Source organism: Strix uralensis, chromosome 11, assembly GCF_047716275.1.
Source record: "Strix uralensis isolate ZFMK-TIS-50842 chromosome 11, bStrUra1, whole genome shotgun sequence".
NCBI lineage: Eukaryota > Metazoa > Chordata > Aves > Strigiformes > Strigidae > Strix > Strix uralensis.
The window spans coordinates 20,575,998-20,598,785 of NC_133982.1; the positions used below are offsets into that span (position 1 = coordinate 20,575,998).

The window sequence follows — 22,788 nt, forward strand, 5'->3', positions numbered from 1 at the left end:
TTTCCAGGAAAGATTAGATGTCAATTTGTTTTCTTTTCCTGCTTGAACAGGAGTAGCAACAAAGCTCGGTGTCGGTTTCTGAGGAAGTCCCCAACCTCCCGCAGTCCCTTTCACAAGTAACCAACCTTTCTATTCTGCCCCCAAAACAGTCCACAAAGTGAAAAAGGTTATTTAAATGACCAGAGACTTATTTTTACCTCAATAAAATTATCCAACACTAAATTATCAAATATAGACTTTAAAAAGGAGAAATTTTCCCTTTGTGCAAAAATGCCTCAGCAATAGCCAGTTTTAAGGAAAGCCAGACTTAAAGGAAATAAAGTGAAAGCATCTAACAGCTTATGAGGTTAAGTTATAAATTCATCAAACTGCGTAAGTCACAGCACAAGGCACATCCTAAACATGGTGGCTGTTTGTTTTTTTTTTTTTTCCCCTGAAGTTACTCTCTCACACTGGAAAATGTTTTTGTGGAATTGGAAGAAATGATGAAAAAATACAAATTGAAGAGATGGAGAAAAGCAATCGATTCTCATTAACAGTGTAAAAAAGCTCAAGTGCCTGCTTCTGGAATGATTCATTTCATCTGCCACTACCTGGTTTATTTTAAAAATGGATTATTTAAATTTCCAAGCATTTGAGGTCAGATATATACATGAATACTGCAAAATACTAACAAGAAACACTGAAGGCAGCCTTATTAAATATATCTTTCAACTGTTCTTCACACAATTGGAATTACTCTAGACAAAGAGAATTTTATGCTATGTATATTTCATACATATGTATATATGTATAAAAGTATATGTATATTTTATGATATGTGTATTTTATGCTATATATATATGATGGTAGATGTTTGAGGTCACTGTGGGAAACACGGGAAACCCCACAGCACTCTGAGCAAGAGCCTGAAAAACCCAGAGCTCTGTTACATTCAGCATGACACTTCTGTGCTGCAATGGACACGAACAGGAAAGGCTGCTGCTGTAGATGTATCACCTACAAAAGGCTTTGTCATCCTCCAGAGTGAAAGCTTGTATTAGAAGAGGAGACATCACTAAGAATGTTGCAAAAGAAATGTATTATTTGGCAAATGTTTCCAGAGTTTGTAGAGGTATATCCTATTTTAAACGTGCAAGGTAACGAACACTGTTGGACACCACTGTGAAGTACTACTGACAAATGTGGTCTCTTGAAGAGGAAAACTGTAAGGAATTCTTCTTCTATTTCAGAGGCAGCAGATGCATTGTGTGTTGGCATGACTGGTATTGGAACTGCAGTATACATAGAAGTCACATAAAACTCACAGCAACATCCAGATCATATATTAATGTTGCTGTAATCCACGCACCAGCCTTCTGCCAAATATGTCAAATTTTCCCCTATAATGAAGCTATTTTGCTCACTGGGCCATATCCTGCATTTTTGAGTCACACACATTTTAGGCATTTAACAGAGCAACAACCATTTGCAGAGAAAGAAAACTAATTGCAATAACATATCCATTCTATATAAAATTGTTCTGTTCATAAAACTTAAGATTGCGATATTTCTTTGCTAATAAGACATGGGCAAAGCTGACAAGCCTCAAATATTATAGCTCTGTTTTTACACCAGCTGTGTAAAGTTGATAGCATAACTCGAATAAATAATACATAACAAATATATCTAGAAATGTAGATTCCCAGTACAAATACACTAACAATCAATTCATACTCATTCACACATACAAGATGGACGTACGCACTCACACTTGCCATTCTGGGCTGGATCCCATAAAACATCAAATTTTCTCCTTCATAGAGTTCACAAGATATAAGACTCAGAGAAGGAGTAAAATGAAATGGAAGGCTATGTAATTCATCACACCTTGACAGACATACTAAAGGTTAGAAAGCTATAACTAGTTTCATTAATTTTATATGTATAAATAGAAGAGTGAATGTTATTGACTTTTTATTTATAAAAATATCAATGGCTAAGGCAGGCAAGAACTTCTGTGTGCAGTCAGGAACTTCTGTGAAGAAGGTAAGTTATCTACAGTCCATTTGGCAGTACTTGCAGATACATCAAAAATAAACTGATACATGAAGACAAAAAATAACCAAAAAGTGCTCGCTTAATGTGCAAAGTCTCTGGCAACAAAGGTCACAATTAGATTTACACCATAAGCATACCTGGCATATTCCACTGATGCACATATCCAAGGATTCAATATTGCAACGAGTACCATCTAATACTTTTGGGGCAAGCTCCACAATCAAGTTCTTTCCGAGAGCTTGACATTTCAGGGCACACGGTGCAGTAGGATCATTATACACAGGGACCCACTCATAAAAATGTCCCTGGTATTTGACGTCATTGTAGGCTGAACACTGTTGTGCTCTAAAGTCACCAACATCTGAAGGGCAGTCCTAAAAACAAACCAAAGTAAATATTTTTTTAAGAAAGGAATATTTTGCGTTTGCAATAAAGTTATCTGATGAATTACACAGAATCTATTCAGGGAGGCTTGGTTCAAGAACTGATCTGCTATGACAAATATGCCATACTGCAAAGTTTTACTGTGTGTATTAAAACAATTTAGGTTTCTTAATCCATTGCTTGCAGTGCAAATAACAGAACAGTACACATATTCCAGTAATATCAACATTACTGATATGACAGAATAATTAAAAATGCTACTTCTTATGACACTATGTAGTACATTTAAAATCTGGTTCTGTAATAAGAATTAGCTTCTAAAAAAATCTATATATTTTAAGTGACTATAATGAGATGTCTGACATTTAATATTTCTCTTTTCAACAGCTTTTTCCACTTAAGGATTAATTGTTCAGTATTGCTCAGAAAGGGAAGAGCAGCATTAGGAAGAAACACCAGAACTTTCAATACTTAGTCCTTTAGTCTAATTACAAAACACCTTCACCTCATAGAAGCAGTAAGGCTTACTTTGTTGAAATAACGTACTGCAAATTGGTAACTATTGATTATATAGTTCCAGTTCTAATGAGACAGTTCCGTCCCTCCTCCCATACACAGCCTCAGAATATACAGCTGAAAGACCAAATATGAGAACTGTTTGAAATAAAATATTTTTTCTACATAAAGCATTACACCCAAACAATGATGTTAATATTAAACTATGGTGACAGGAATGGAGATGAATACTGATTTATTCAAAAATAACTTTAGTAAAGTACTGACAAAGGAGTTAGTGTGTCAAACAATTTCTCACTAAAGACTTCATTTGAAAGTATGTCCAGTGTCAAACAGTCCATATGCCAGACTGAAAGGATATTCTTCCAAGAATTCCAACTGCACATATAAGCCAGATGTGAGGCTGATTTTAACAAAGTTTTGTTTTCATTGGATATAAGACTGAAAGATTGTGATGAATCTTTCTTCCACAGCTGAACTCGTGGAACTTATTACTAAGTATTAGTTAACAATACTAATTCTGAACACAGCTTCATCCTTATCAGTGAACTGAACCTTCCCTGAAAAAAAGCTAACAAAATAGTAAGTGCATTACACAGTACTGAGATTAAAACATACATTAGAAAGATTTGAATTCCAGTCCAATGCCCTCAGCAATGTTGTTCTGACACCGTTTTGCTCATATGAATCCGGATAAGTTGGCGCTGCATTAGCTTAATACTTTGTCAATGCCTTAGATTTTTTTTCACCATCAGAAACAGTAACCTAGAAACATCTCTGGTTTATTTGTAGTCTGCATAAAATACCTTCTAAAATCAGTGTTCTCTCTACTAATCAACACATGGGGTTTTTGCAACTGAGCACCAAGCAATTCACTGAGCATTCCCTGCAATGCTTTTCAACTCTGTCCAGTGCTACACCTTACAGTGAGAATAACTCTGAATGATGTTGATTCATTTTGTATTATTTTTAATCTGGGGTAATTCTAGTTGGAGCCGTATTTTTTAAAAAAACCCTATAAAACGATGGAAGAAGGAATAAGGAGAAATTATAGTTACTGTCATTCTTTGAGAGTTTTACCTCTGCAAAATCCCACAAGTGAGAGCTTCTAAAGACATCAAGCAAATACTGTTAGAAACCACCCTTATTTCCTGCAGTGTCACTCCTGAGAAATTCACCAAGTTTGCACTGGTGTAAATGAGAGCAGAATTTGGCTCTGACTTATCTGTCACCTCTCATTTTCCACAATAGCAAGTCTAAAAAGCAGAGAGGACTTCAGAGTTCATATGGATACCATATGGTTCCCTTCCACTGTTGCAAACAGAGGAGTAGCTAAGGATAAAAATAATAAGTGGAAGTTAGATTCAGGTAAAGTTAGAAGCAATATTTTGGAGTAGTGTTATTCAGCCATGCACAGCTACATTTTCATCACAAAGAATTAAAGAGCTATCTGTAAAATAGGCAGAACGATGGCCTTAGGCTGAGTTTTGACAGGCTGTTGTTACAATTCATTATCACTCGGTGTTGATGCAATGCCAAGACACAAACACCACAATGTCAGGATGTCAATCTGTGGTTACTGTATGTTTCTCATTGATTCAACACAATGCAGCTCCTTCCTTCCATTCGCTTCCTGGCTGCTTGAAAGCAAGTGAATTCTCATCTCCCTATTCTGTTTTGGCATCTTCAGAGAAGACAAAGCGATCCTGGCAGCTCGATTCATCTACCAGTTCCACCTGCTTTATGTTTGAGCTGTGTTCAAAAGCAGGAGCATAAAAAGAGCATCACAAAGGGATATCAAAGGGCTGAAATTATTATCATTTGCATTGTATCAGTATTTGGATGGCAACCAAGTTCAGATCCCTGTTTTCCTGGGAACAATACATATTTGTATAAAGAAGGGAGTTTATAATCTAAACAGAAAGACAACTAAGCACAGAAAGGAATGTAACCAAACACAAGAGGACTTGTAAACTTCAGGTTAATTCCATTAGAGGGGGTCAGAAAACTGAGAGGGAGTTAAATAATAGAAAGGAAAAGGGGTGGGGGGCAAGATGCAGGAGAGGTAGGCAAGGGTGAAGCATGTTTGGGAAGTGGGCAAGGCCACACTGTCAGACAATGATACATGGGCCCCAATCCTTGTCCTGTTTGCATGTCATTTTGGTTTTAACCTGTTTCAGACATCAGTTCATTCCATCATTCCCTCTTCCCTCTCAAGCTTCCACATTTTTTCTTGTTAAGTATTTTTGCTACTAATTTCAGGATTTCTCAGATTTCCTAATTGCAGCAATAGTTTTTGTCTTACACTCAATCCACTCAAACACAGCCAGGCTGTTCATAGGTTCATACACTACATAAGGAGCTGAAGACGTATCTATGAGATCTAATACATGAAAATGTTGGCAAAATAATCGCATCCAGACCTTGTAGTGGAATAAAGTGTATTTATGACATGACTTATGAACATATTATTAGACAGACAGATCTGAAAAAGATGCTTCAGACATGACTACCATGCAGGTTAAAAATACATATATATATTCCCATTCTTTTTGTGACAGGTGATTAAAAACTACTGCATTCAAGGGCTGGTTTCTTATGAAATGTATCATTTTAGTCTTGGCAGTGAGCACTGTTAGCCTTTGAAAACAAAGCTAACCTGGGAAATCTGTATCTTTGTAGGCAATGTTCATGTACAAAATATGAAGGTTGCATCAGACCCTGTGACTCCTGCCAACAATTACTCTGCTGAAAAAAGCACAAAAGAGAAGGCAAGAAAATTCCCAGTAAAAATGATGACACCAAAGAAAGTCTAGCCCTTTGTCTAGTTTTATTCTTTGAATCTCATTTTGTTGAAACCTAGCCAAAACCAATGAAGTCATTGTTTTGTTTTCTTTTTGAAATTAGCTTCAGGTTCTGTGTTTTTCCTATGCAATTTTCAGGCCACTCCTTTGTAAAATCAAGATACCTGAGAGCAAGAAACCCTAGCCACAAGAGCCATGCAGTGCATCAGCATTATAAATATAAAATAAATAAATGAACAGATTAGATAGAAACTATGCAACTCAAGGTGAAACATAGGACTAAAGTAGACACAGTTCAGCCAAGATTTTCTAAATGGGATAAATGAGCTGGTTAAGAAGGGGATGCTGGGACAATAATCTGATGAATATACTGAACAAGTGTGAGCATTATCTGCATGTAATAAAAGTTTATAATGGAATTAAACATGGGCAAATCTGTTACAAAATTGTGTTTTTTCTTACTGTAGAAGAGTCACTCTGGCAAATGTATAAGTGACTTTTTGGCACATAAGAATGTGAAATTTATGGGGAAATGGCCCAAATAACTTGTTCGATGAATAGGCCCTAAAGGATTATCTTAAACACTTCCATATAGTGCACATCATAGCATTAGAATGTAACAGTATACACAAAAATGGAAATATAAAAAAAGGGGGGGGTAAAAAAGACTGAAAATCTCATTGAACAGCATATAATGAATCATTTATATAGTTTATTTCTCTAAAGTTTCTATAAGAAAAGCTGAAAGCATGCACACAGTCTTAGGAAATCATGCACCTGGCATCTCAGTTCAGATAGAAAGATAAGCAGGCTATATGAATGCCTTAATCTCAGCAATTATTTTGTTGCTAAGACCTTGAATTAATTTTTTGATTGAAATATCACTAATATTACTCTGGAACTCTGCTTGAGTTCAATGAACTTACTACTATTCTATTACAAATCCAGATGAAACCAATTTTCTGGTAAAATGATTCTTGTTCTTTTCATTAGAATGACACACATATTAAGTTGTGCTTCATTTGTACTCCCCAATATAGATGTTAGTGGTGTAATGTATCATGTAGCAAAATTACATTTGCAGACAACTTTACACAATGTATATATACTGAATGTCTCATGTGGTTAACAATAATACCTACTAATATGGAAAGAAGCTAGTCTAAACTCTTAATTTTCAAACTAAAATTTTACTCCTGAAGTGAGAAACATTCATTAGAAATAATACTTTGGGAAAAACTGTATCATTTGAAACAAAACTGGCCTAGCAGTCCCAGGTTTACATTAGGTGTAATCTCCCATTTCAAGGTTAAATCAGGTCTAAGACTGGGTTTAAATTCAGTGACATCAAATTCAAAGATCAACTGTATTAACAGTGGAAATCTCATGAAATATATTTTTCTCAGGAGTTCTCCATTATCTGATCCATAATCTAGGAAAAACCATTCCTGAGAGATTCTGGCTGTATCTGAACTGAAATGGAAACCTGATCCCTTTCAGACATGCCCCAAAAGCAGAACTGTAAAGGCAGCTTCCTGTCTGGAAATTAACATTTGAATCATCATAAATTCAAACAGACTCACATACAAAAGGCTTGCCACTTATCGCTTTAAAATAAGTCCTAAATTTAAAAAACAGGCCCCGGTGACTTCAGAAAAACTCCCTGGGAGTTCAGAAAGGATATGGTAATCATCTTAATTTTCTCTATGCTGAAGCATAGAGCGCCTTCATTTCCATCAGATTTATACTTCATAATCCTTAAAATGAACAGTATCCACAACTGTTCTTACATATCCTAAAAGCATGTAAGACCTCTGCTTAAAAAAAGAAAATATGCCCAAATTGATCTCTTCTTTCTCCTTTATCTGTACACGGGGTAGTTTTCACTATGTTGACTTATTTGTACTGTTGCATAGGAAGCTGCAGTGCACGGGATCAAGCAATCAGAAGTCATTAATGTATACAATGCATACAACTAGATACCTAGATAAGGAATGCAGTAAGTAAGATTTTCCAGTGGCAGTTTGTTTACTGCTTACATACTGTCTGGCTGCAATTTAGTTTACTGCATAGCTTTAAAAGATTATAGTATTTTTTGCATGTGGCATTTTGATTTATGAGCTAGGGCCACTGTGCACAAAGCTGCTAGGCCTTTTCTTCTGAAAGGGCAAGTGGCAGGGTTTGCCTCCAGAATCTGATTTTTGCATGCACTGGGCCTGATTCATTAATCACTTCCACTAGCCTCTGCCAGCAGAAACTTAGGCTGTGAGCCGCTGTGGTGGAAAATCCATCCAACACTGAGGAGTGGAGTGTTACAGCAATTCAAGGTTCTAGCAAGCCTTGTTCTTGAGAAGGGCAGAAGCCAACTGGCACATGAGAAACTAGTGGTAAACTAGTGAATGGTCAGTTCTCCCAGGAGATACACTGATTCAACATATTTACTGGGCAACTTCCAGTATCAGGCCTCCTAAGGAGAACATGTCATACTTTACAGCTGCCCGCTGCTGGCAGAAATCACAGGTTGGCAATGACATGAGTATCACCTGCTTGTGCCTGGGTATATTTCAACCCAAGGGAACCGCAGGCCTCACCTTTTAAGGGCTATTTGTGTGAAAATTGCTGCCTTTCTCCCAGAGGCAGAAGCAGACTAATCAAATGCACCACAGTAAAAAAAAAAAATAAAATAAATAATAATAAAAAATTAGGCTTTTGCTTTAATTACTTAGTTACCTTCTCTCTTTTCTGGAATGGGATTATATGAATGTCACATTGTACTGTAAGGAAACCCGTGCAAGGGGGTGACTGCTGACCATAAACCATCGTGACTTATTGGGTCTGTACACATGGTCTGTTGATCAGTGGTATCACAAAGTCCTGCATGAGCTGCACACCTTGAACAGACATGCTTTTGCATACAGACATATAAAGATTTGGGCTTAGGCAAACAGAGGGAATATAAAGAGTAATTATCCAGTTTAAGATTTGAAAGGAGCACAGGCAGTTAACCTCTTTGCTCATGTGAAGAGTGCCACTGTACCATTAATGATCACAAATGATCAGCAGCTCAGTTTAATGCTTCATCTGAAAGACTACACCCCCAGGAACAGCACTTGCTAGTTTAAGATGAGAACTGATTTTTTTAATCCTCAAAAATGTGTAACTTTCCTAATAAACGATATAAAACATTCTGAATCACAATTGGCACTGTAATTTCAAAAGAAAATGTCCATTTGGGAAGCCTAAATTTGAGACCTCGTGGTGTCATGCAGACTGAAATCTTTAAAAATGGTAATAATGATGGAAAGAAAATTACACACCATAAGGTTTTAAACAAGAAGCAGCATTTCTTAAACTTTAACATATTGTTTGAATAAGTAAAATAGGATTAAAGTCCAGACTCACATTACTACTGCAGGTTTTGTATCGAATATTCCGACCTTCACAGTTCCTGAAAAACAGAGTAAAAATGGTTACACTGCATAACAGCAAAACACAACCCTGCCTGTTTCACTGCTAGCTACTCTCTTGAAAATTAGACTTTTATTGCTACCGCCCTACCATAATTTGGACTCAAAATACAAGGTTTAAATGCAAAGGGGATCTGGGGACTCAACAGGTTACACTGCTGTCTCTCTTCAGCAAAGAACGTGTGGCTTTCCCTGTAAGCCCAATTTACTGCAAACCTTATGAAAAACACATTTATTTTGTGAAAAAGATTTCACAAGGCATCCCTAAACCTGATCTATGCTGACTTCAGCAAAGCTACTTCTAATCCACAGGATGTAACCCAGAGGAAAAGAGGATCAGAATATCTAAGCAATCCTTAAATGACACATAGGGCTAATGAGCATTAATTTCCCTTTCTCCTATTTTGTTTAGGAAAGGAAAAGCAGCCTCAAACTTTTCCTTTCTCCCAAAAAACAACGCAATACTTTTGAAGAACAGCATGTAATTTTACTGAACCAAAGCCACATGAGCAGAATTCATAATTTTAAACGAAATATAATTCTCATGGACTGCATGCATTTCTAAGGTGCCCAATGCATGTGAATCCTGAAATCCAGGCAACTCAGATCCTCAGCAAAGTCATGATTATTTATTGTGGTCTCATAAATATGAGGATGTGTGGGTGTCACACTTTCTTTAGGGACAGTTTGCCAAACTTCTCAAGAACTGACCGGCACTTTTGCACGGGGTAAAATATTCTTCTTCTTAAGAATGGCAAAATCAGCCCCTTGAAAGAACTGAAAACATATTTGAAACTACTTTACAGGAAATTATAATTAGTGATGTCTCTAAAATCAGGGATAGTGTTTTGGAATAATCCCTTCATACCAAAAAGACCTGCCTTACATTAAAAAATGCATGAATGTATAGCTGGTAATTTACAGCTCGGACTAAATTTTCCACATTTTGCATGAAAATTTATTGCAAATATTAAAAAATTCTTTAATATGTGTGAGGGATTGAAAAATATCATTTGAAAAGGAAAAAGCAATGGATTCCTAGAGCAAGAATTCAACCAGCTCAACTGAAGGTACATCTCTCCAAACTCAAATTACACGTCTCAAATTTCCAATCTTTTGCAAGAATGAGTGTATCACAATGTGCAAGTTAAAAATGTTTATGATACATACAAATGTGAAAACTTTGTTTCACAATTGCGCATTTCCTGAACATTACAACAATAATAAAACACAGAAAAAACTTTAAAACTACACATTTGTCAAGGTATGGAAAACACATGTTTTTCACAGGGGAACACATTAAAAATATTAATAAAACCACTGTGGAATTTATATTGCTACAATTTATTGAGCTCGTTTCACAATCCCTAACACACTGCTAGAATATCACGGCTGGAAATATTACTTTTCTCAAAAATCTTTGTGCATTTTACACTAAAAGAAACAGGCAGTGTTTTAATCAATCATCTTTAGCTATGTATTTCATACAGTTTGCACTTAAGTAGCATATCACACTACAAGCCTTCTTTAAGAAAAAATGATTTCCTGGGCGATATTGCATTTAATTAAAAAAAATCTCAACAAAATATAAATTTAAACATGATCAGCAGTTTTAAAACGTTTAAGAATAATTCAAGCAAGCAATTATGGACGCCAGCACAGATGCTTCTAAGCTGGTTGGGATCTCTTCTCGCCTGACTAAAAGCTTATTGCATTACTCATACTTTTAGGATTGTAGCAACAAGTCCTACATTAGCCCAGCTTTACTACTGAGGTAAATTGTTTTTACCACATACACTGTTCTCTTCAAGCTACACTGAGGCTTATCCACGAAAACATATGGCCACCAGGACCACTGCATAGAAAGAACTGGCAGAGGAAAAGTTTCCTAACAGAAAGCAGCATTTGATACATCTATATGTAGAGTAAGTCACTTGTTTTTTACTACAGGGAAGACATTGAGGAGCCTGCACCTAAGCATTATTTCAAGTAATGTTCCAGTGCAGGCTAATTTTTATGCAGGCAACTCACCATTCACAGGGACATCTCTCAGTATTTGACTGTACTAAATAAATCATTCTTGTTATTCCACAATCATATTTAACAGCACGCTAAAGTTCTATTAGAGTTGAAGGCTCAGACATTTAATATATTATGAAAATATATTAAAAGCAGGATTACATAACACTCGATCTGTACACAGCACTTCATTCCAGAAAGAGAAGCAACAATGCTTCTCTATAGACACCATCAGAGGACAGGGAAATATAGCAGAGCTGCAGAAGAATAAATACACATAAGCATGTGGCTTACCTGCCATTTAAACATCTCCTCAGCGAGTAAGAGGCTCCCCCCCCACAGGTCCGTGAGCAATCACTCCAGGCCCCCCAGGCATCCCAGGAGCCATCCTTATCTTCATCAGAGCGGGTAATTCTGGAGGTCTGCAAAAAATGAAGAATGGAGGAGGAAAAAAAACCCATAAATTGATTTGGTACATGTTTTACTGCTTGACATCAACAGTACTGAGTATGTTACTTTGCTGCTTATTTACAGTATCTCAAATTTATTTACTATTTTAATATATAACAATTACATGGGAAAGGAAGCAAGAGTCTTCGGAGATACGGTCTATCTGATGCATTGCCTTCTGGCAACAGACTGATATGTCCAAATACACTGTCATTCCAAACATACGTATGTCCAGCACACCGTGTAGGAACTGCACAACTGACCTCAGGCAGCCAGACCAGGCATCATGTTCTGAGCAGGCTGCTGGACTTTCCAAAATCCTGACCAAAGGAGGTTCATATCCAGGACTACTGAGAGGATGAAAGTCTCCTTTTACCTCCTAACGTGTGCCTGCACTCAGCAGTAGTACAGAAATTAAGCACCTCAAATCTTTCATAAAGTGCATGCCCAGAATTGCAATCAGGGAAGCAAATCAAGAGTATAACTTCATTATAAAAAGTGCTATTAATTTGAAAGAGATTGGGGAGAAAGGCATAAAGAGTGATTTTCAGGCTACAGCAGTTAAACACTGATTTAAGCTTAAATTCACTTACACAGGTTTCAAAAACATTATTACGAGACACAATAAATACAAAAATTAAAGATTTGTGACAAAAACCAAAATTCTGTTTGACCCCTTAAAAATATCATTTTTCACTTGCATGATATCCTGTTTAAGAAAATTGGTATTTCCCAGAGAAAATTCTCAAAACATTTTAGAACACAGTAGCTTAGCACAATAGTTCAATATTAAAATAAATAATAAATAATGTCCTGCTATAAAAGAGTACTTTTTGGTGTTTGATTTTCTTCATGAAGAAAGCATAGGGAAATCAAATTCAGGATTTCCCCAAGAATTTCTTTGACTTCACTACAATTGTTCAGCAGCTGTTCCATTTACATCCTACTTTCATTCCTCTGTCCTGCAACCTTTAAAATTTCTCTCTTGAAAAAACATGCGCCGATTTTTATAACAAAATGTCAAACGGAACGATTCCCTGAGAGTTGCCAGACATACGATGGGCCTGTTATCATAAAGAAATTAAGATTTTTAGAACCCTAACTTCCACCCACACTGAGATGAAAACACCAATTTCTCTAACCACCATGGTAATAGAGTTTGCACATACATAAACTACTGCCAATATACTAATGTAATGCTGTTAACATAATTATGAATGAAAGTAATATTGTGGATAAAATGAGGCAAGTCATTTATCTCAGGTGACAGAGAATATTGACCAATATCTACTCTGCCCCAATACAATCGCAAATGAGAAGACATGAAGAGTTCATCCAAGCTTTACCAAACCAACTTTTTATACAGCAAATTTTTTATTCCCATTCACTTCAGTGGGCATACAAGCAGACCTCAGATAGATAAACAAAGGCACTACCTTCACATGACTATTTTATTTTTGACACCACAGGAAGGCACAACTTAATCAGATGGTGTTTCAGAATCTTTACTCCCTCTTCCAAAAACAAGCACATAGAAACACCAACCGAAGGGCTATCTGTCAGCAAACTTAATGCAAAGAGATAAAAACATTACTAAACAAACTGCATTCGAGTAAACATTTAAGTCTTCATAAGTGCCAAAAAAAAAAAAATTTTTTTAAATGCTGAAAAGATTTTCATGAGTGACTAGATTCAGAGAAGAGCAAGAGATTAGTATATATCCTTATACTAAACCAGATGAATACATTTTAGTAATCCATATTTTCTCTAAGAAATAACTTAAGCTCATGAGAACAAGATTCAGTCCTATTTTCTTTCAAAATGCCTCACAGAAGTGATTTAGAAGTGAGAGATGTGTAATTCAAATTCTATGGTACAAGGGGAAAAATATACATAACTCTCCTTAAATTCAACAGTACAGATGAAGTCAGCTCATCTTTAGCCACGGAGAAAGTTGACTCAGATAAAAGCCTACCAAGCTTGAAGTGAAAACGCAAACAAAAAAAAAAACACTTTCAAAATAGCACAAGGAATATGACTCAATACCATGCTGTGTAGGCAAAAGTATTTTCTCCTAAATATTATAGTAAAAAAAAAAAAAAAAATTAAAAAAAATCACGTGCCACAGAACTTGAGAAAACTGGGCTGTGTCTGTGAGTGAGCTGTTACAATTAGGATGCATTCACACCGCAGTTGTAAGTATAACTATGGAACAAGTATCATTTTAGAAACCCAAATGGCAAATTGTTAAACTTAGCTACACTTACACAGAACTAAGGACCACTCAAACGCATTTTAAAGGCATTAATAAGAGTAGGCAGATCTAGTATAATAGCACTACTCCCCATAGTCAAGCAGCTAACAAATGTCAGCAATTTCCAACTTTTCCATACCTTTCACAAAAAACTTGTCAAAAGAAATATGATAATTAGAGAATAAACTATCTCCATTTGAACAGTAATCTGCAGAAGTTGGTCTAAACGTATCAGTGGCTCCTTAACTTTCTTGCTCCCCTAAGTTTACAAATTTTACACTTACTGTAAAGCTTTAAAAGTGTACTTAGGCCAATCTACTGTTCCAGAAACGATAGAGCCCAGCTCTGCCAAGATCCCTGAGGAATTTTCACGCTGGCGTTGGGTTTACTTTACATCAGAAGCCAACTCTGAAATGTCTGACACTGAAAATAGAACCAACTGCCTTCAATCTTGAGCAAAAAGAGCTCAGCACTTCCCAACAAATCACTCAGCACATGAAAGTAAGTAAAGATGAACAAAAGAGACTTCTTTCAAATTTATGAGTACAAAATTAAAGTTTGTCCTCTCTAATCCTAAAGCAAATGATTCATTTTTAATAAGTTGAGAAATTAAATTTATGATATTAAAAAAGCAATACATGCCAATCTCTCTTTTAGAATAGCTAGTTTCTTTTGACAAAGCAGTGACAATGCCTAAAATAATCCTAACTTCATCATTGTATTAAAACCAGCCACATGATATTAACAGACAGAATGTCATCTAAAGCCCTAAACAATGTCCAGTTGTTCACTTACCAAAGTGCTTTGATAAAAGCCATTGTTCTGAACTGTATCTAATTAAAAAGCTGTAAATACTAGGATGATCAAAGCAGAAGTTTATGCCAACAAAGCCTTCTTCAGAATCATTGAATAATTCAGTGCCCACAGTGTTGATTTAAACTCCAGCTAGTTCAAACTATTTGTCCCATGGGAAAGAGTTAAAAGCAGCTTGCACTGGCTTAGTAATTTACTAGCAAAATAATACTGATTTACTAGCTGTCTGGTTTCATAAGCTCTACATATTACATTTGTCTACACCATGGTACCAAATTGAAGTAAAATAAGGAAAAGATCATCAACATCATGATTTAAACCAACAAAACCTTGGAAGTTCATTTAGGAATTAAATCAAGAGCTAATTGCAATTGGGCACAAAAGGGTATTATTGTACCTCAGGATTGTATTCACGGTTTGCTTCTTAACTTCAATTTTTCATGTTTTTATTGTCTTCAGTCATAATTTTAACATGGTTCAGCAGTGAAGCTTTGCTGAAACATATTAGAATGAAAGTGTTTTTCCTTTAGTGGTTTAATTTTGCAACAGTTGAAGTGCAACATCTACATTTAACATATTTGTTGTGAAAGTATGTTTATATCTATATACATAAATGTGCATGTACATGCACATGTGTACTCATGATGTAACATGATCAGATAAAGACACAAATGCTGTAGTGAATCCAGATAAAATAACTTAAAACAGCTATAAACACAACCTAGATGATTTGCTGCTCTTTACGTAGAACTAGATGGCAAAAGGCATCACACTTCCACTGGATCCAGCTATGCTAGTGGGAGTTGTAGCCATTCCAAAAGCATCACTTGTGAACGCTGGGTTAGATGCAAGCATTGCATTCAAAGCAATATTTAAGAACCCATATAATGTTCTCTGTAGAAATTAATCCAGTTTATATGATAAAGGTAGTTTCAAATATTTCATCCCAATCTTTGTCCCCAATCTATAATTCATTTTGAAAGTAAAAAAAGAGTAAGTCATGACACTGCACATAGGCCTGGGCAAGCATCACTTGACTTAGGGGATGGGAGAAAATAAACTACAAGTTCTGAAACACTTGGTGACATAGGCAGTGTCTCAAAGACTGAGATGACAGTATAGCAAGGTTTCCTCAAGGTCTGCGGCCCAGTAATGTGCAACCTGAGTCTCTGCTGACAACCCTTAACTGACAGAGGCAGCCCTGTACATGGAGAATTTGACTGAAAGTGTGGTACTGGTAGATTTGGACAGGGGGAAAACATTAGTATCAGTTTCCCTTCTTCTATCCAGGGCTCTGTTTTGCTTCTGCCACATACTGTAACACCATGTTCTGCAAATTATCTGTGTGTGTGTGTGTGTGTGTTTGTTTTCAGGCCATACTTGCCTTGCAATGTAGTATTCAAGGTAACTAAGTATAGCAGAAGTGGGCACTGAGGTAAAATAAATGAAATCCAGATGTTACCAGGGCTGATCATTAATCTAAAACAAGGGGATTTTTACTGTCACTTGTAACACCCAGTAAATAACAACAGCTACATTGACACACATTACAAAAATCAAACACAGTGCTGTTGTATGGAGAAAAATTATTATTCGGCCAAACTTTTGTTTGGCTGTTATGAAGGATGACATAATTGTCTTGAATTTGGTCATGCAGACTTCAAAGGAGATGTGGTGCCAGAGAATGAAGGTCAGTTTATGCAGTTTTATTATTCTTCAGACATCCATTACATAAGGCTTGGATATGTAAATGTTTAGCATTCAGTGTAACAAAGATTCAGCTTCTCAACAGAAATGCTCTGATACCTTAAATGTTTGTTTTCCGAGGTTTTTAACATACATTTTTTGCTTTAAATGCAAACACAAGCCAAGTACATAGCATTTGACACATAAGAATTACTGTTACAGAATGTGTAATGAAAGAAACTTAAGAGACCCACCACTCAGATTCATCTGCAAGAGTCCCCAAGTGACAGCCCCTCTGCCATGTAGGTATCACAACACAGACTAGCCCAAATTCTGCCCTGTGACATGCCCCTGAGCACTTCCCCAGAGCAGGGTGCCCAGTTCTGTCAGGTTCTCAGTGTAACCTTTGGGCAGCATCTACCAATGCAGACCATGCCTAGGGCAGAATGGATATATAAAATGCTCTACTCCAACAGGTTAGAGATGTGGCTCACAAAACAAGACTTTGCCATAACAAGTAAGGACTTGGTTAAGCAGGAATATTTACCAATATATCTGCTACTATGCCAATGTCACTGCAGCTCTCCAGCTGAATGTTCTTTGGTTTTTCTCATGGCTTCTTATCGAAGTGGTTTGTATTAATTCAAAAAGGCATGCCAAACTCCAAAAGAGAATCCCCATAAGGAGTTACATTGGCACAACTATATTATATTGCTCTTTAATAACACATTGCATATAACTAAATTTCTCCATACAAAATTTAGATTCTTCAGATTAAATTCATCCAAGTGAAAGAACCTATTGAACGGCATAAACACCACTTTGGTCCCACTGAAGGCCTAAATTAAGCAATACCCAAAGTTCAGTACTGGCCCTTTTCCCAGGAGTGAATTTCATCCTTGATGGTATTTTGAACAGAGATGAAGCATTTCCTTTTTATTTCATCTTCCCACTCTCACAACCCATAAATACTATTAACGCCATCCTGACTTTCAGAGTCTTCCAAAGCACAAGGTTATGTTGCTGTTCACTAATCTTCATGCACAGCACTGCACTATTCCATTTTCTTCTCCTCATACCTACAAACAGAGGTAGCACAAGGAATTACGGCACTGAAGGGAAAATATCCTGCCTGAGTAGCTCTGTGAGGTGTTTTCCCAGATTCTTCTTTCCAGACACTACACTTGGTGGAAAAGGTATCAAATTGCACTGTTGACTGTATCCATGAGCAGAGTGCATAACTGAAAGAACAAGTATTTACCTGCAGATAATCACTGGATATGCTGTTCAGCCTCAGAACTGGATCCTTCACTTTTAACTCTGGCTGTTATGTCTATGGCTTTGCGACAAACTATACTACAAATCTCTTTCCCTGCTAAAGTCACATACAAAACCGATTTGCACCTCTATTTTGTACAATCTAAGGTGTAGAATGCAGATTACAGGTTTAGGAAACACTATTTCAGTTGTGGCCGCAACTAAATAGAACAGTCAAAACTTATTTCCAGACAAGTAAGAATTATTAACAAGATCTTGCATTACCTGATTTTAGCAGAAAAACTTCCACTTGTTTCATTAAATTTAATAAATCTTTTACTTGTATGTACCAAATTATATATTATTCTGTATGTTAAAAAGGATGTATCTGGAATTATAAAATCCTGGAGAAAAAACAATGAATTATTAGTTTAGACTGATAAAAAACACCTGGGAGTAAATGCAGCTATTTTAAGCAGACATTTAGAAGTAATTAATATTACTAAGATTATTTTAGTCACATTAACTCTTCCTTGCACTTGGCCTTGCAACTGTGTAAGGGTGTCCATGCACTACGAACTCACTACAGAATGGAATCTGTGCCTGGTAACAAAAACAGCATTTCAGAAACACAAGCTGGTAAAGCTCAGTGACAGACCAGGAGAATCACCAGCAAGAAATGAGCCAAAAGGCAGATGATGGACTTACTCAGCTACATGAAGGAATACATCTGGGGGCTCAGATATAGTTTAGAGCTCTCAGTGTTGAATTCTGCAACATATTTTCATTCTACAGCAGTTTTGAATAAATTCAAATTCAAGTTTTGGAAAATAAAACATGCAAAAGAGTCACACACAGGAAATATTTACAGTGTAATTCATTTTCATACTAAACTGAAGGCTAATCCCAGCATGTTTTTCAGTATTATACTGCATCCAGATTTTCCATTGTCAGTGTGTTGCAAAATTTCATATTGACAACACAGGCCTGCACTGCAGGAGTTGTCAGGACAAAGTTGGAGGTTTTGGCAGGTGGAGCAGGGATACTTGAGGCTTTTGGCATCCAGGAAGGGATGAAATGTTGCTTGGCTGTTTGGCACCTATGAGCTAGCTGAGGCTTTTGGCACTGAAAAGAGTCTGTATCACCTCCTTCCTTCTTTGTGAGCAGTAACAGAGGGAACACGGAATTTGTGGGCATGAAGAAGGAATCGTGGTTCCCACCCTAACAACTCCAAGCAGAAAGCAACTGCATTAGTATACCCGACTCCAGCGGTAATTTCTGCATCTAAAAATAGCTAAGGTCAGCACCTACACATTCTGGCTAAGAGTAATCAGCACTGAAGTAGTTAAAACATAATTAAGTTGATATTTTTCAATTTCTGAGTTAACTACATTGTTCAGATGAGTTTAAAAAAAACACACAGACAACTCTAGCTTTACTCTCTGCTGACAGGTTTTGATGACCTACACTGAAGTCCCAGGGTACATTTTTATTACATAACTAACTTTTACAAGAGGAGCACTTGCCTCTGTCCTCTCCTCTGGACAACAGCAATCTCTTTTATTTTCTTGGGTTATATTCCATAAGTTACTATTTTGACAGATAAATGTATAGGAAAGAGAGAAATCCCTTTAAAAACCCTTATAAGTGTGTCCCAGAAATACACGTCACTGACAATGCACCTGACAATCCAGACTTAGTTGCCCAGGTTTTCATTCATGCTTGCCCAACTCAAGCCATATGAACCCTGTATCTGCCTTATCTACGATGGTAAATATTATTCCACATTTACCAGTATTAGAACATAAAGAATATCTTAGGTCCTGAGAACAGGGAGGAAGGCTAATAAACAACTTTGGTGATATCCAAATAGTCAGGCAAGAAGTCCATGCTTCTCTAATGCTTTTAGGTCCAATCGTCCAGGACAGCTGACCAGGATCAAGAATATGAAAAACCTCTCGCTGAGTTTCCAGTATTTAATTGTCTTCCAAGATTTAAAAGTACATGTGAATATGTAGCTGGAAAGATATAAATTTGAACTCTCAAAACGTATCATTCCTCTCAATCTGCCTTGTCTGAAATGGAAACTACACTGAGAAATGTTTAGCATCACTCCAATTCCCTCCATTTCTAAGTGGTCTGGAGAATTATAACTTAAAGATTTGCACGTGTAGCTGGCAAACATCTCAAAAGCCACAGACTTTGGAAATGCACGGAGGTTCTAAAAGGGAACATAACTAAGAAAGCAATATAAACTGTAGCACTCTTTGCCCACTTTCTCAGTAGCCAGCCTGAGACAAACACTTGCCAGGGCTTGGAAGAGAGATAAAGGCAGAATTTTAAAATAAGCAAAAAAGAAGGAATGGGATGCTTTAAAAAGTTTATAAGAAACATGATTTCCTTTTTAAAATATCATTGACTATATTAACATTCCCAATGAAGAACTTAAAAGTTATATCCTAATAAGTATAAAAATAATTTTTAAATTATAATCAATTACACCATATTCTCCACAATATGGTTTTATTAAATACATAGTCCTTGCATTTGGCTGTGCAGAGAAATCTTGTCACAGACATAATGAGAACATTTTCATTTTCACGTGACAAATACAATACTCAGTCTTAAAACTTTCTGATTGCAGCTTTTAGGGCCATGTATTGTTATGTCCATTTTACAGATGAGAACCTGACCTCAGAAAGAAGGAGGATAAGGTACATTATGTGAATAGCACAGCTGAGAATTACATCTCAGTGTCCAAAGTTGGATTTTAGTGCCCCTTATAGAGCTCTTCTGCTTCCTATTTTGCAGCTATAAACACTGTCCTTTCTACTATGTGTATCTACAGTAGGTACAAAATATGAAGGGGAAAATACGATGTTCAGGACATTGATATGTTAATTATCTCTGGGCCTACTTATAAATCTGCATTAACAACATTCCATATACTTCCTGGAGTCCATAAAAGTAGTAAGAATTCATGCAAGCTTTACTGAATGGTTATTCAAAATTTGCACCTGGATACACTGGGTTTTTCCACCTTCACACTGCACACCACATGTTCCTCATCCAGCACAAACAGTGTGATGGGTCAGCCAGAGTCCAGTGTGCAGAATTCCTCAGGTGCATAATAGAAAAAAAGATTCCAGTTTCTGGGAAATATATCTGGCATTATTTTTTTGAATTACCTTATTAAATATATTTGCAAACATCCAAATAAAGGTGCTTTTAAATACTTTACCATGCAATTTTTAGAACTGGTCTCGAAAGGTAAAATCTGCACCACTTCAGCACATGCAGTGGGAAGGGAAGAGCAACACTGACAAATGGATGAGTGTTATGCCTGTGACAAAGCAGAGGATTTCCATCGGCTTCTGAAGATCACACAGTGACACCTTGGTGCCACTGTCAGATGGACAAAATCTTTCCTGTTGAGGGTTATTTTTCAGGTTTTCCATATTCTGATGCCATATGAAATTGCAATTATACTTCAGTGATTACGTATTTTTGAATGCTTTTAAATCACGCTTTCCATGTAAAAAACAGTACAAAATAAAACAAAAAATCCTAAACATTTCTCCTAAGGGTCAGGTACCTATCCCAGACTCATCTCCTCTTGATAAAATACCTGTGCCAGCTTAGGACCTCCTCATTTCCTTATTGATCTGTTCATTTGATGGAGACCCACTTGACAGTAGTTGAGGAAGTGATTCCAGGGTAAGGAGAGCTATGGCAGGAATGCTATGAATTACTGAAGCTCTACATTAAAATTAATGAACAAGGTAGTAAACTTACAGTTTACAAGTAGGAGAAGAGTGACAGGGGAGAGTACAGGGTGGGAATTCTCCTTGTTTTCCAGCCTACAGGTAAGCTGTAAGAACACAGAGAAGAACAGACCCTGACACAAAGCCAGGAGCTGTTACCACAATCACCATCAAATTTCACTTCTGCTGATTTGTGGTGGTCCTGGTGGTATTTGCCCAAATTAACACTGCAAACCCTGAAGTATAAGAAAGGCTATTCTGCTTATATGACATGCACATGCAATCTGAGTATACTTCGATCCTAGACCATACAACAGATTGACATAATGGTATCTACTTGTTCCCACAACCTGATCAATTATTGTATTATGCTGAATTTGTTAAAGGGTTGATTTGCCAAGACTCTTGTGTACAAGACTTACAGACAGGTTATGGAAAAGTAAGTAAAGATCAAGAGGGAGTATGGGCATTTAAAATTACTTATATGTTACATACTATTTACCTTACAGTTTATAACATCATAAACAAGCTTTATCCCTTCAGAATAATAAATTACATACTTAATTTAAAGCAATACCCTAAAAGCACTCACCTCAAAATACACAAGTCCTTGACATTTACATACAGTACTTATAAACACATGCTTTTGAAAGAAAATTCAAGTTTTCTCTTCCTAATTGGTTACAACAACCTTTTCTCCTTTTCTAAGAATTTGCTTAGAGGATTCACAATGAAAAAAACCACTGAAACCAATCCTTTTTGTCAGAAAAAAATGACTGCACCTCTAACTTTTAAAAGAGCCCCAATACATAGCATATATTTAAAAATTTGTTTAAAATAATTTTCCTGACTTGAGACACTGTCTGCCAAGTTCCAGTTAGAAGCAAAATTTTATGGCTAACTGCCAAACCTATGAATAAAAGGAGTTTATAGGGGAAATACTGACAGAAGAATAAACTGTAGCAAGAGCAGCCAGTATAGAAAAGTCTTTCCTGTGCATTTTGTCTATCCATAATCTGCAATATTCATAACCCTGGATATTGGGATATTGCACTCCTGGCTGGCTCAATTTCATGCCAAGATTATCAGCAGTGCCAGACTGATGATTTGGTTATAGGTATTTATACCATATCACTCAGATGAGGCATCCAAACTTCTCATTTGTGAGCTAGAGATTCAACCCATGTCTCCTGACTCACCCTGCTATTTAATACTATATGTAGCACTTCTAATGGTAATATTTCTATAAAAGTAATGCAAAGCAGATCACAGAACATAAGCAGATACACCTGGCAACAGAACAAATGTCAAAAGGAAAAATATTAAAGCCACAT

General features: G+C 36.5%; 1 protein-coding gene across 1 annotated transcript in view; it reads right to left on the reverse strand.

Annotated features, from left to right (window-relative positions):
• Positions 1-22,788, reverse strand: part of ADAMTSL3 (ADAMTS like 3) — a 186,911-nt gene that overhangs the window by 89,920 nt on the left and 74,203 nt on the right. The window contains exons 3-5 of the mRNA XM_074880017.1: positions 11,525-11,652; positions 9,147-9,192; positions 2,178-2,414 (exon numbers count right to left, since the gene is read on the reverse strand). Coding sequence (XP_074736118.1) covers positions 2,178-2,414; positions 9,147-9,192; positions 11,525-11,652 — 411 coding nt within the window. The remainder of the gene's footprint in view (positions 1-2,177; positions 2,415-9,146; positions 9,193-11,524; positions 11,653-22,788) is intronic.